Below are 13,131 nucleotides of genomic sequence, written 5' to 3' on the forward strand. Positions count from 1 at the left end.
CCCTCCCCCCCCCCCTCCCGTCCGTCCGTCCGTCCGTCACCCGTGTGTCTCTCGTCCCTGCAGGCAGCGCTCGCCCTCGACGGCGCGCACGGAGACATCTACTGCCACCGCGGCCAGCTCTACATCCTGCAGTCCAAGATCTCTTAATTAATAGTTAATAGTTCATAATTAATTAATTAGGCCAGCTCTACATCCTGCAGTCCAAGATCTCGGCGGCGGTGGACGACTTGCGCAAGGCGGTGCAGCTCGACCCCGGCTCGGTCCTGGCGCGCATCCAGCTCGGCATGGCGCTGCACCGCTCGCAGCAGCCGACCGAGGCGCGCCGTGTCTTCGCCGACGCTGAGGCGGCCTTCCCCGACTCCCCCGACGTGCTCAACTACCACGGCGAGCTGCTCGTCGAGGCGCAGGAGATGGAGGCCGCCAAGGCAAAGTTCTCTGGCGCGCTCTCCATCTCTGGGAACAAGTTCGCCCTCGCGCACGTCAACCTCGGCGTCCTCGAGCTCCACCGCAAGCAAGACCTCGAGGCGACGGAGCCTCCCGCCCCGCCCCGCCCCGCCCCGCCCCGCCCCGCCCCGCCCGCTCGCGTGGGCGTGGCGGTGGAGGCGGCCTCCTCGCGCCTCCTCCTCGCGCCTCCTTGCCACGCCTTCGCGCCGCCCGCGCCCAGGCGGCCATCAAGCACTGCGAGAAGGCGATCAGCGTCGACCCGCTCTGTGAGACGGCGCACGTGCACATGGCGCACCTCTGCCTGCAAAAGTACGACCTGCGCGGCGCGGTCGCGGCGTACGACCGCGCGGTCGAGATGCTGCGCCTCAAGCAGGCGACAGACGGCCCCTCGCCTGGCCTCCCCGCCGCCTGGCCTCTCCGCCCGCCCCTCGCCCACCCTCTGCCGCGCCGGCGGCTCCTCACGCCCGCCCGCCCCGCCGCCGCCCCAGGAGCTGGTCGACTGCTACTCGATGCGCGAGGCGACCGCAGCGCAGCTCGCGCTCATCGACTCGCAGCCCGCGATCTACGAGCCACTCCTCGCAGAGCATCGCCAGCGCGCGGCGATGGCGGCGGCTGGGATGGGCTGAGGCCGCGCGCAACGGAAGGGCCCTCTGCGCTCTTGGCTGCGGGTCGTATCGGGCGCATGGAACCGCGCATGCTGGGCTGTCGCGTGCATATAAGTGAATCTGTGTATGGCGCGCCGCGGGGAGAGTCCCCCTCCTCCTCTCGAGGGAATACACAGATAACAAAACAGGTGACAGGAGTCAGGTCTCAGGACACGTCACCTTTTTTACAAGTAACACACAAAAAAAGAAAACCGGCTGCGGCCTGCGCGCGTCTGAGTGTTACCCAGCTGAGAACTACGGTCTACGCGTTTATCGTTAACTATCAATAAAGAGCGAGTGCGTGCGCGTGCGTGCGCCCGTAAAGCCCAAACCACACAGGTACGCGTAATAAAGAGCCTAAAGCCCAAACCAAGATCGTGCAGGGCGACAAAAAGTCGCATGTCGCGGTTCCGTGCGGCCACAAATGCGCTTGCGGACCTTGCTCCAAGAAGCCGGAGCTGGCCTTGTGCTGGCCTTGTGCCCCTGGTGTCGCAAGAAGGTTGAAAAATGGAGATCCAAAGTGCTCGAGATGTGAGAGTGGGGCCCGCACGGCCCCGACTTTCGAAACCCGGCGCCCGCCCTCTTTCTGGCCGCGTCCCTCCGCTGTCCGAGCGATCTTTTGGTTCCACTTGTAGTTTACATACATAAAACCCAAAAACGGTCGGCCTCTCTCGCGGGACAGACAGGACCGACAGAGGTCGACTTTCAGTGAGAGGACAGAGCGGCCCCCGTTTACGCAGTTTCTCGCGGCGGCACCATGCGGGACAGACGACGTCCTCTGAGGATCTCTCTCAAACTCTCTCGTGTCTCAACACCTCACTAGCGACTAGCACTACCACTAGGAAGGAAGGACACCACTCTGGACACACTCACACTAAACACTAATTACACGAAGGATACGCGAGTAGTCGGGAGATGAGCCAGCACTTGGAGCACTTGAAGTGCGCACGCCCACACAGGGCCGGGGAGCTGAGAAGCGCCACCCAGCGGGCCGGACGATTGGGGGATTGGGATCGGCGATCGGGTTGCGGCTTGCGCGGGCTAGAGAGCCCTAGCCCTTAAGGGAGGGTGCGCGTTCGCAGGGAAGGGGCCATAAAGTAAACACAAGTCTCCGAAGGAACTCCGCCGCGGCGCGTTGGGTTTCCCCTAGCGGCAGAACGCCCCCTCGAGGGGTGAGTATAAACACGAAAGAAAGAAACGCCACCTTCCAACGAGCCGCCACCCCCACATACATGGAACGCGCCGCCACGCTCTCCGCGTATGAGCGGGAGCGCCTCGAGAACATTCGGAGGAACAACGAGCGCCTGAAAGAGCTCGGCCTCAGCCAATCCGCGCCGCAGCCAGCCCCGCGGCAGCGGCCACCGCCCAAGCAGCAACGCCGCCGGGAAGCAGCGCCGCAGCGGGCGTCTGCACGGGTGGCGGCTCTCATCGCGACCGGCGCAGCGCCAGTCACCTACGCCGACGACCAGCTGTCCAGGGAGAACACGTCGCGTGGCGGCACCGCGCCGAGTGCCGACGGCACTCCCCTCCCAACCCGCAAACGCTCCGGGCCGCCGCGCGCCATGAACGCCGCCGCGGCTCTGGCGGCGGCGGCGCGGAAGCGGGCGACGAGGGTCGGCGCGATATCCGAGTGCCCCGCTCCACTCCTTTGCCCGGCCAGCGCCGTCTCTGAGAGGAGAGGGCCGGAGAGGCGGCTCCGGCGGCCCGGCGGCTGCGCGAGGTGCGAGGGCGGGCTCGGAGAGGCGCACACGTGCGGGCTTGCGAGGCGGGAGTCCGGAGGCGGCGCGTGCGCTCTTCCGGGCGTGCTGCTCTGCGCTGACCCGCTGCTGGCGGTCCGCGCGCGGCTGGAGGAGGAGCACCTCGCGGTCTCGAGTCTGCTCGCGTGCGTGCGGCCGCCTCTCGCGGCGCAGGCGGGGCAGGCAGGGGAGGCGGCGGAGGCGGCGGAGGCGGCGCAGGCGGCGGAGGCGGGGCAGGCGGGGCAGGCGGCGGAGGAGCCGGAGGTGGAGGCACAGGCAGCGGAGGGTCCGGAGTCGGGGCAGGGTGGCGGCGTGGTTGCGCCTGCGCCGAGAGTGAAGAAGGCCGAGCTGGTGGTTGGCGGCAGCGACGGGACGGGCCGCCGGATCGAGGACGCAGAGGCGCTGCAGGCTGCGGTGGCGGAGCGGAAGCGAGCGTCGAGGAACCGTACGCGGAAGCGCGCGCGGGAGGCGGCGGTGCGGGAGGCGCCGGCCCGCGCGCTGGCGTACGAGGCGGCGGTGCGAGGCAGAGTGCCCTGCTGGCAGCCGGCGGCGGGGAGAGGCGCTCCGTGCTGCCCGCCCACCTCCCTCCGCCACAGGGCAGCGCCGCCCACCGCTCCGCCCCGCGGCAGGCGTCCCGCTCGACCTGCGCTGCGTCGCGCCGCGCGTGCGCAAGGCCGTCACCGTCCCCCAGCCGTTGTCCTCTGCCCTGCTCGCCGGAGTGGTCTGCTCTCTGCGCAAGAAGAGGCGCCTCTCGCTGCCCGCAGACGGCTCGGGCCTCTGGCTCGCCCTGCACGCGGGACGGCCGAAGAAGTCGTTGCGGCGGGCGCGCCGCAAGACGCGGGTCCGGTCCCGCTCTCCCTCGCTCCCTCGTCTCACCCCGCGCGGCGCTGCTGCAGGCGCTCGCGGCCGAGTGGGAGGGGATGCCGCGCGAGAGCTGGCTGCCGCGGCACGCCTTTCTGGGGCTGGTGCGGGTGGCGCGGGTGGCGCGTGCCGACGAGTCGGCCGACGGGTACTTCCTGTGGGAGGTTGACAAGACGCTTCCTCTGGCGGTCCCGGTCGGCGGTGTGGTCGCGCCGAAAGAGGCGCCGGGGGGAGAGGGCAGGGCAGGGCAGGTCGTCACATGCTCACGCGCGCCGTGCGTGCACAGGTGGGGACGCAAAAGCTGTGGACCCTCCCCGAGGGCTTCCTCCGCCACAGCTACGTGCGGGCGGGCGTCGTCGAGACGCTGCACGAGGGTGCGGCGCTGCAAGAGGGTGCGGCGCCTGCGCCGTCGGAGCAGCCCTCTCCCCTTCGAGACCGAGCCGAGGGGCTGGACACTGTAGGCGTGTGTGCTGGCGTGTACCGCGAGCCGGTGGCGGGGGCGAGTGGCGGCGAGGGGGGTGCGGCGCCAGAAGAGGCTGTGCGCATGCTCAGGCGCGACGAGTTGCCGAGTCGCAAGAGCGGAGGGCTGGGCGGAGGGCGCGCTCGTGGGGTCGAGGTGCCTAGGTAGAGTCGGCTGTGGTTAGGTGTTAGGACATAGAGCCGTACGTTACATCAGTACATGTCACACCTATACATAGAAACGGTATATAGTCTATAGAACTGTGGAGTGGTTGGCGAGACGAAAATGGGGAGCTGCCTGAGCTAGACCTGAAGGAGAGGGTGCAGAGAGACGAGAGCGATCGAGAGGTGGCAGGGCGAGGGGCAGGGGCACCGTCGGCATGGAACGGACTGACATACACACACGACCACTCACGAGACCACAGCCACATCATGGCACGCACCTAAGGCGCCACGAGACACAGATTGCACCATGCATGCATCGGGTCCTCTCGGCCTCAGTGCTGAAAGCGGAAGCCGCGCCAGCCGTCGTGCTCGACGTCCTCGCAGGCTTCTCGGTACGCCTTGACGCCCCCGACGTACGGCATGAAGACGCGCGGCTTGCCCGGCACGTTCGCGCCGTTGTACCACGTCGACGCCTTTGTGTAGAGCGTCGCGTCTGCCACCTCGTTCGCGTGGCCCACCCACTCCTCCTGCGCCTCGGCGACCGCCTCGACGGAGCGGTGGCCCTCGGCGCGCATCGTCTGCACGATACCTGCGATGATGTCGACGTGGTGCTCGGAGGCGAGGATCATCTGGCTCTTGACGGACGGGCTCTGCGGGCCGGTGATGAGGTACATGTTCGGGAAGCCCGCCACCATCAGGCCGAGGTACGAGCGAGGCCCCGACTCCCACTCGTCGGCGAGGGAGAGCCCGTCCGAGTTGCGGATGTCGATGCTGCGCGCGGCGCCCGTCATCGCGTCGAAGCCAGTCGCGAGGACGAGGTCGTCGATCGGGTGCCTACTCAGGGCCGCAAGTGTGAGGAGACGCGGCTCGCAGCCGGCCGGCAGCTCCGTCGGCCAGGCAGCCTCTCGCCGCCGACACTCACGCCGTCGGGGTCGATGCGGCGGATCGGCGTCTGCTTGACGCAGACGAGGGTCACGTTGTCGCGGTTGTACGTCTCGTAGTAGTCTGTGTCGAGGCAGAGCCGCTTGGCTCCGATCGGGTGGTCGGTAGGCACCTAGGGTTAGGGCTAGGGCTAGGGCTAGGGCTAGGGCTAGGGCCAGGGCCAGGGCCAGGGTTAGGGAGGGTGTCGGCAGGCACCAGCAGGTCCGCCACCGCCGGCTCGACCAGCTTCTCTCGGATGCGCTGTCGCACGAAGCGGGCGGCGGTCTCGTTGGCGTCGGCGCACTTGAGCAGGTCGTTGTACGCGAAGAGCATCGCCTGCCCGCCCATCTCCCAGCACGCCTCGTAAGTGCGCTGCCTCTCCTCGTCGCTCACCTCGAACGCAGAGACGGAGGGCGAGCCGTACTTTGCGATCCCGAAGGGCGTGACCAACGCCTCCTGCCGGATCTCGCCGTAGCGCGCCTTGTGGGCCGCCTGCGCCTCGGGCTCCAGCGGCGCGTTCCTTGCGGGGATCGAGTAGTTCGCCGTCCGCTGAAAGACTGTCAGGTGCGAGGCGGACCGCGCAACCTGCGGGATGACCTGCACGCCGGACGAGCCCGTGCCGATCACGCCGACCCGGCGGCCGGAGAAGTCGACTCCGTCGCTCGGCCAGAGCCCGGTGTGGAAGGTGCGGCCCGCGAAGCCCTCCACGCCCGGGATGTCGGGCAGCTGCGGCGTCGACAAGTTCCCCGTCGCGAGGATGAGGTGCGATGCGACGGCGCGGGCGCCCGAGTCGGTCTCCACCGCCCAGCGGCACGCGTCGGGGTCGTAGGTGGCACTCGTCACGCGAGTGTCGAAGGAGATGCTGCGGCGCAGGTCGAAGCGGTCGGCCACGTGGTTGGCGTACCGCTCGAGCTCCTCCTGCGAAGGGTAGACCTCGCTCCACTCCCAGTCCTGCTGGAGCGCCTCGTCAAACGAGTACGAGTACTCGAGGCTTGGCAGGTCACAGCGGGCGCCCGGGTAGCGGTTCCAATACCACGTCCCTCCCACGCTGCTACCACGCTCAAACACGCGCACACTCAGCCCCATCGACCGGAACTTGTGACAAGCGTACATGCCTGCAAACCCAGCTCCGACGACAATCACGTCGTCCGAGCTGGCTGTCGTGAAGTGGCGGCGAGCCAAGGCCCGGCCAGAAGCGCGCGAGGAAGAGAGGGCGCGGCGCATGTACACCGGAGTGTTGGAAGGAGTGTTGGAAGGACTCGGTGAAGAGAAGTCGCGCCAGGGCAGCAGGAGTGAACTTTGAGAAAAACCAGGCCGTATCGTCGTAGACTTTCCTAGTATCGAGGTCTCGTGAGTTTTCCCGCCCCTGGATGTGAGGCTGTGACGACCGCACTCCACGAGCGAGAGAGCTGTGAGCTGTGAGGGTCCGCCCGCAGGCGCATTAATTAACATGGGTTATACGCTTACGGAGTCTGTGCCCGGTGCCGAACACCGCCTGTCGGACCCTGAGACAGCATTGTAGATCCCTGGGCGAGGGTGGTGGAGAGGCAGAGGGCGGTCTGTCGGCGCGCCGTAGCACCGCCGAGGGGCGAGTGCCCCGGAGCGGGCGCGGGCGCCCCGCGGGCCATAGCCCATACGCGATGCGCCCCCCCGCGGCCCGCGGCCGGATCCGCCACGCCGCACGCGTTGCCACTTGCCAGACACGTCTGTCGGCGCCAAACCACGTTCTCCAAGACTACCAAGTGCCCTAAATAATTACTACTTCCTCGCACAACAACTGAATTCACGCACATCATCTCACAGCGGCGCCTGCACGACCACAGTCGTCTCACGCGGCCCGTTATGCGCGGCTCTCGGTGAGGCTCTGCTGATCCTCCTGCCCGAAGCCGCCGCGCCGTTGCGGCGGAACGTCACGAGCTGCTCGAGCTCGTGCGACGCCACGACGGCCAGGAGCGCCGCGCCGCCCAGCCCCATCCAGAGGTCCGCCCACCAGCTGTCGAGCTCGCTGAACGGCTCCCCGAGGGCGGCCCAGGTGAGCAGCGGCGCGAGCAGCGCCTCGAGCAGGAGCAGCAGCCCGACCTCAGGAGGCGTCAGCCGGCGGGGCGCGCGCACGACGCAGAGGTTCGTGTACGTGGCGGCGGACAGCCCGCCGCAGGTCGCCGCGAGCCAGAGGCCGGGCTCGCCGAGCGCGCCGCCCGCGTGCAGCAGCGCGGGCGGCAGCGCCGCGCAGCCGGCGAGCATATTTCCCAGCACGACCGCGAGGCCGAGCGCGGCGTCCACCTGCCGCTGCACCGTCGCGCGGCTCGTGGTCAGCAGCGCGGCCAGGCCCACGCCGGTCGCCAGTGCCACGAGCCCGCCGAGGAGCAGCGCCCGCTCGCCGTTGGACACAATGGCGGGCAAGCAGATGCCGAGCGCGGAGGCGGCGCAGGCGAGGAGCAGCGCGACGACGGTGCGGCTCTCGAGGCTGTCGCCGAGGGCGCACCGCCCGAAGAGGGCAGCCCAGAGCGGGCAGAGCGACATGAGCAGCAGCGCCTGCGCCGCGGAGCACTCCCAGAGCGCCGCGGCCCGGCCGGCCAGGACCAGGCCCTGCAGGGCGGCCGCGAGCGCCACGTGCCGCGGCGACCGCGCTGCCGCCGCGATCATGCCCTGCCGCAGCTTGACGGAGGAGCACGAGCTCGCGAGGAGGAAGCAAAAGCTGAAGGCCGCCGTCGCGTTCCCCTTGACGGCGACCCACTCCGCGAGGGTCGTGTCATATCGCATGGCCAGCCGCAGCATGAGCGCATCGACGGCACCGGCCACCACCCCGGCTACCGTCAGCCCGATCGCCCGCGCGCGTGCCGACCCGCAGCAGCCGAGGTGGAGGTCGATGGAGAGGTCTACACTCCCGGCCGCCGGCCGAGCGCAGCCGCAGCTCCGGGTCTCCGCCTGAGCTGAGGTTCCGCCAGGTCCCCCGTCCATCAGCTGCATATTTGGCGCGGCGGCGGCGGAGCGTCTCCGGCCTCCCGGGACCGGCGCGCGTGGGGAGCTCCGCCGAACAGTGGTCGTGGAAGTAAGACGCGCTGCGTGGAAGGATACTGACTTACTGAGGGGAGAAAACAATGTACGACCCACCGTTATTGAGAAGAAAATACCGCGCATGCCGCTTTGCGCTGGTCTATGAGAGGGTGAGGTGCGAGCCCTGGAGGCCCTGGGGATGGGGGGAGACTACCCGCGGGCCTAGAAGGCCTTCACATGCGCCAAAAGGGAGGCTGCTTGGGTTGTCTGTTTTCTTTCTTTCTTTCTTTAAAGGGAGGCTAAATCGTTCTTGTTCACAGCCTTGTTATTGACAAGAAAATATGTTTTATGGCGCTGTGCGCTGGTCTGTGAGAGGTTGAGGTGCGAGCCCTGGTTCACACCTGAAGGTGAGCACTTGAGCACTGGATAGGGTCGATTCCGCATGGGGTACGTGAAGGTGTTTAATTATAATACACGAAGGATTAGCTGTGTCTACTCTGCTAAATCTCTCTCGAGGTTCTCGAGGGGAGGGATATCCTTTCTTTGGCCGCGTTGGGTAGCAGTTACCCATGAAGCGTGAACAGAAATCAGATATTTTTTCTTCTTGTGAACAGTGGGTCACGAGTTTGAACAGCGATCCTTTGAAAGAGACAGCGGACCAAAACAAGAACACAACGCGCACTCTCACATGACAAACAACTAACAAGCGATTCCAGTATCCCACGTCCCACGACAGCGTCGGTTGGGACTACAGAATTCGGACTACACTGAGAGAGGGTGTAGAGGATGTAGAGTGTAGAGCGCTGTAGAGCTGTAGAGCGTTCTGGAGCGCTGTAGAGCTGTAGAGCTCTACATCCGGCGCGGGACGATGTATGTGAGTCCGATGTAGAGCGATGTAGAGGCGCTCTACGTGAAATCTCTACAACAAACTCTACGTCATAAGCGGCGAACGAGGCACGGTCGCTCTCCGACTGAGGCGCGTTGCACTTGCCAGTGCTGGTCTGCCCTGGCCTTCTGTCTGCCCGCCCAATGGGTGGCAGGTGCCTCTGCTGCTGTGGCATGCCTCACGGCTGCGACTGGCCGGCGCCTCGGCGCGTCAGCTCGGCTCGGCGTAGCGATCGTGTGGCCAGCGCAACTCGCCTGGACTCAACGCTCAGCCAGGAGCTCCCGCACGCGCTGGCGCGAGGCATGGCGCATGCAACGCGCAGCAATGCTCGCCTCGCCTCGCGCAAATGCGACCGTCCTCGCAGCCGACAGTCCACCGCCTGCTAAAGAAGCACAGCGACGAATGCGGCACCGGCGACGCATGGCAGGCTGGTCATGACGCAGTTATAGGGTGTTGTGTGCCGTCAGAGGGACTCTCTGTGTGTCAGGGATAGTCAGGGCCGTCCACCAGCTCCAGTAAGCTCCGGAGACACCCCATTAGCGCGGCTCGACCTCTTTGAGTCACTGCAACCTGGCGGGTTGGCTGTAGAGCCTCTACAACCAACTCTACAGCAAAATCGCGCTCTACAGTGCTCTACATCTGCATCGCTCTGTCCCGCGCCGGATGTAGAGCTCTACAGCTCTACAGCGCTCCACAGCTCTACAGCTCTACAGCGCTCTACACTCTACATCCTCTACACCCTCCCTCAGGGACTACAATGCATGAAGGGTAGAGGGGCCTGTCCGCGGAACTAGGCGACACGGGCACCCCCCACGCCCCCCACTGTGGCCGAGCGTCAGAGGCCTGCCGCTTGCTTGCTTGTTCTTGACTGCCCCAAAGCCCAATCAACTGGTACGCTCCTTGCGCGCCCGCCTGCTTGTTGGTTGATGTTGGCGGCGTCGCCCGCCAGCCGCCACCGCAGCCATGGACATCTGCTGCGTGTGGTGGACGACAAACATGGCGACAAAGGCAGAGATTTTTGAATTCTTTTTATCGCTATCATCCAGGCGCCCGCGATCAAGTGGTGAGTGTTTGTGTATCGCGCGCCTTGCAGGGGGGGGCGCGCGGAAAAGAGGACCCTTGTCAAGCTGTCAAGATGGAACGCTTGGTTTCAAATACCAGCAATTCGAGGCTCTCCAGGCGGTCCAACGAGGCGGTCGTCGAGCCTTCTGTGGAGGCTAGCGTCGAGCTGAGCGACACGGCGGCATGCGGCTCAAACGGCGGAGTCACGGTTCGGCACCTAAAGTCGCTCCTCGCACGCGCGGACCTGACGTGGACGACGGCGCAGTTCGTGAAGCGTGTAGTCAAGCCGCTCACGGAAGGGAGGGAGTGCAGGTACGTCGACCTGCCAGCGGTGCGTGGCGAGAGCGGCGTGGTGGGCAAGGCGGACGCGTTTGCCTCGCACTGCTGGCAGGGCAGCTTCGCGGACCTGGTCGCGGCAATCGCCTATGTGCTCGACGAGGACCAGAGGGTGTGGGTGGACGCGCTCGCGGTGAACCAGCACCCGCACACCCCGCAGCACAAGTCGGACGTCAAGCGCTTTGCAGAGACGGCGGGCCCCGAGCGGCCTCGCCCCATCCGCCCTGCCTCGCTGGTCATGCACGTCCTCGTCGCTGTAGGTGCGCGCGTGCCCTGTCCTCGTCCTCTGCGCGGCGCACCTCGAGTCCGTCGCGGCGATGAGCGCCGACGACGCACGCGCCGGCAAGATCAAGCTCGTGCCTCCCGCCGAGCGCAAGCGGTGCGCCTTTTGGCGCGTGTGGTGTCTCGTCGAGCTCGCGGCGGCGCTGGCGGAGAACAAGCCGGTGGTGATGCTGGTTGGCTCGCGCCAGCCGAGCGGCGAGTTCGAGCCCGACCCGCGCATGCTGGTCAACATGTACCGCCTAACCCTAACCCTAACCCTAACCCTAACCCTAACCCTAACCCCAACCCTAGGTCAACATGTACCGCCTCGTCGACATCAACGACTCGGAGGCGACCCTGCCGGAGGACGTCGCCCTCATCCTCGACGCGATGCTCCCGCAGATCCTCGGGCTGGCGGACCGCGTCCAGGCGCCGCTGCAGTCCACACCCTCCGCCTCTCCGCCGTTCTCACCCAGCTGCTGCGCCTCACAGGCGGTGCGGGCGGTCAACGCGCTCGCGAAGGGAGCCCTCACCGGCGCGATGCGCTGCATGCGCCGGCCAGAGATTCTGCGCGCCGCGCTCGGCCGCACGGCGCCGCTGCTCGCTCGCTCCTCCGCAGTGCGGGCTGAGGCGCTGCCGGCGGCCGCCGCGGGCGGCTTCCTCGAGGTGGTTCGCGCGCTGCTCGCTGCCGGCGTGGAGGACGCAGACCGGCGGGACGAGATGGGCCAGACGGCGCTTATGAACGCGGCGCAGGGCGGGCATTGCGAGGTGGGGGGGGGAGTGGATGTGGTGGACGCGCGCTCGCTCTCTCGTGCCCTGACTCGCGGCCCTTCCCGCCGCAGGTCGTGGAGCTGCTCCTCGCCGCCGGCGCGAGCGTGCGCCTCAAAAAGGAGGACGGCTTCGACGCCCTCCTCCTCGCCGCCAACGGCAGCCACGCCGACGCGGTCGATTCGCTCCTCCTCGCCGGCGCCGACCCGAGCAGCAGAGACTCGAGGGGGCGCACGGCCGCAGACATGATCGCGGAGCAGCAGCGGCTCCGCGGGCCGACGCGCGCCATGTCCGACAAGAACAAGTGGTTCATGCCCCTCGACGAGCCCTCCGCCGACAAGGCCCGCCACCCGAGCGGCCGCCGCCTCCGCCCGCCCTCGATCGGCAGGACGCCGACCAGCGTCTTCGAGCGGATGTACACCTCCTTCCAGCGCCTCTCCAGCGACCTCCCCTTCTCCGAGCCGAGCGACGGCGGGAGCGACGGCATCGCCTCTCCTAGCGTGAGCCTCGCGTGCAGCCGTGGCGCTTCCACAGAGCCTCGGGCAGGGCGGGTGCGCGGCGAGAGCGATTCGCCGCCGCTGCTCGCGGAGAGTGGAGGGCCGATGGCTTGGCTCTGTCACCTGTGCCTTCTAGGGCCCCTCTGTGCGGGCCGCGGCTGATGCTCAAACGGATCGGTTCTAACGAGCACTCGAGCACGGGACATGCAGAAAGGGGTCGCAGTAAGTCTACGTGTAGAGGCGTGCCCGCCCGCCACAGAACGGGCCAGGTGCGCGTCGCGAGTTGCGCGCATCCAATAGGAGTGTATACTCAACACAGCCTCTCCACACGTCCACTCTCCACCGTGTGAGCTGCTGTCATGTGGCAAGGTTTAGTTAGATATAGGCAACATGTTGAGGGTCTCATATGTCGTGTCATGAGAGTCATGTGGCGCATGTTATGACTCACATTGAGTCAATTGTCATGTTTTAGAAACAATTCTTATACGTTAGTGATTTCACACACTTTCAGAGTATTCAGAGTCAGAGACCATGCTCACTTTACACTAGACGACGGGGAGGCGGAGCAGACGCGCAGGGCGAGACGAGGGAGGGAGCAGGATGTTGCTGAGATCAGCAGGAGGATGTACGACGAGATTAGGAGCAGCAGGGACCCGAGGGACCATGTGGAAGACGGCTAGTGCTAGTCCCCCATCGGGAGGACGACCCCGGCTAGTCGCCGACCACACACCCACAAAGAACCCTGCACAAAGACCGCAGGGCGGGGACCTGTTCCTTTTTACCCATCTCCTAGTAGAGGTGTCCGTTTTATTTATTTATTTATTTCACTTTACACTTAGCCTTAGGCTTAGAGCGGCTTTTCGGGGAAGGTCGCGCGAGGGGCAAAGCGGGAGAAAAAGACGCCAAAAAGGAAAAGCCCAAGAGACGAGAAAGACAAAGAGCGGGAAAAAGGTCCTCAAACCACGACACCGCACACGTCAGTCGTCACACACCCACTGAGTCCGTCACACACCACAGTCACAGACACACGCGTTCAGTTCAAGATGTGCGACGGTCTCAGTGGGTGTGTGACGACTGACGTGTGCGGTGTCGTGGTC

General features: G+C 66.3%; 3 protein-coding genes across 3 annotated transcripts in view; 2 read left to right on the forward strand and 1 right to left on the reverse strand.

Annotated features, from left to right (window-relative positions):
• The window catches only part of EMIHUDRAFT_105775 (translocase of outer mitochondrial membrane complex, subunit TOM70/TOM72), a gene marked incomplete at both ends in the record, with an annotated part of 3,283 nt that extends 2,213 nt beyond the window's left edge, over positions 1 to 1,070 (forward strand). Inside the window, 3 exons of the mRNA XM_005761447.1 lie at positions 181 to 596; positions 665 to 793; positions 933 to 1,070. Of these exons, the coding sequence (XP_005761504.1) occupies positions 181 to 596; positions 665 to 793; positions 933 to 1,070 (683 nt within the window). The remainder of the gene's footprint in view (positions 1 to 180; positions 597 to 664; positions 794 to 932) is intronic.
• A 3,571-nt stretch (positions 1,071 to 4,641) lies between these two features.
• EMIHUDRAFT_105776 (hypothetical protein) lies at positions 4,642 to 8,197 on the reverse strand (the record flags this gene model as incomplete). The annotated part of the gene is made up of 4 exons (XM_005761448.1): positions 4,642 to 5,193; positions 5,232 to 5,363; positions 5,447 to 6,345; positions 7,063 to 8,197. 4 exons carry the CDS (start codon positions 8,195 to 8,197, stop codon positions 4,642 to 4,644), a joined length of 2,718 nt encoding a protein of 905 aa, XP_005761505.1.
• A 2,048-nt stretch (positions 8,198 to 10,245) lies between these two features.
• Positions 10,246 to 12,218, forward strand: EMIHUDRAFT_216921 (hypothetical protein; the record flags this gene model as incomplete). Its single annotated transcript, XM_005761449.1, has 6 exons — positions 10,246 to 10,743; positions 10,814 to 11,014; positions 11,136 to 11,387; positions 11,469 to 11,537; positions 11,612 to 12,088; positions 12,171 to 12,218. 6 exons carry the CDS (start codon positions 10,246 to 10,248, stop codon positions 12,216 to 12,218), a joined length of 1,545 nt encoding a protein of 514 aa, XP_005761506.1.
• Positions 12,219 to 13,131: the final 913 nt, after the last annotated feature.

Source organism: Emiliania huxleyi (assembly GCF_000372725.1).
Source record: "Emiliania huxleyi CCMP1516 unplaced genomic scaffold EMIHUscaffold_71, whole genome shotgun sequence".
NCBI classification, from domain to species: Eukaryota; Haptophyta; order Isochrysidales; family Noelaerhabdaceae; genus Emiliania; species Emiliania huxleyi.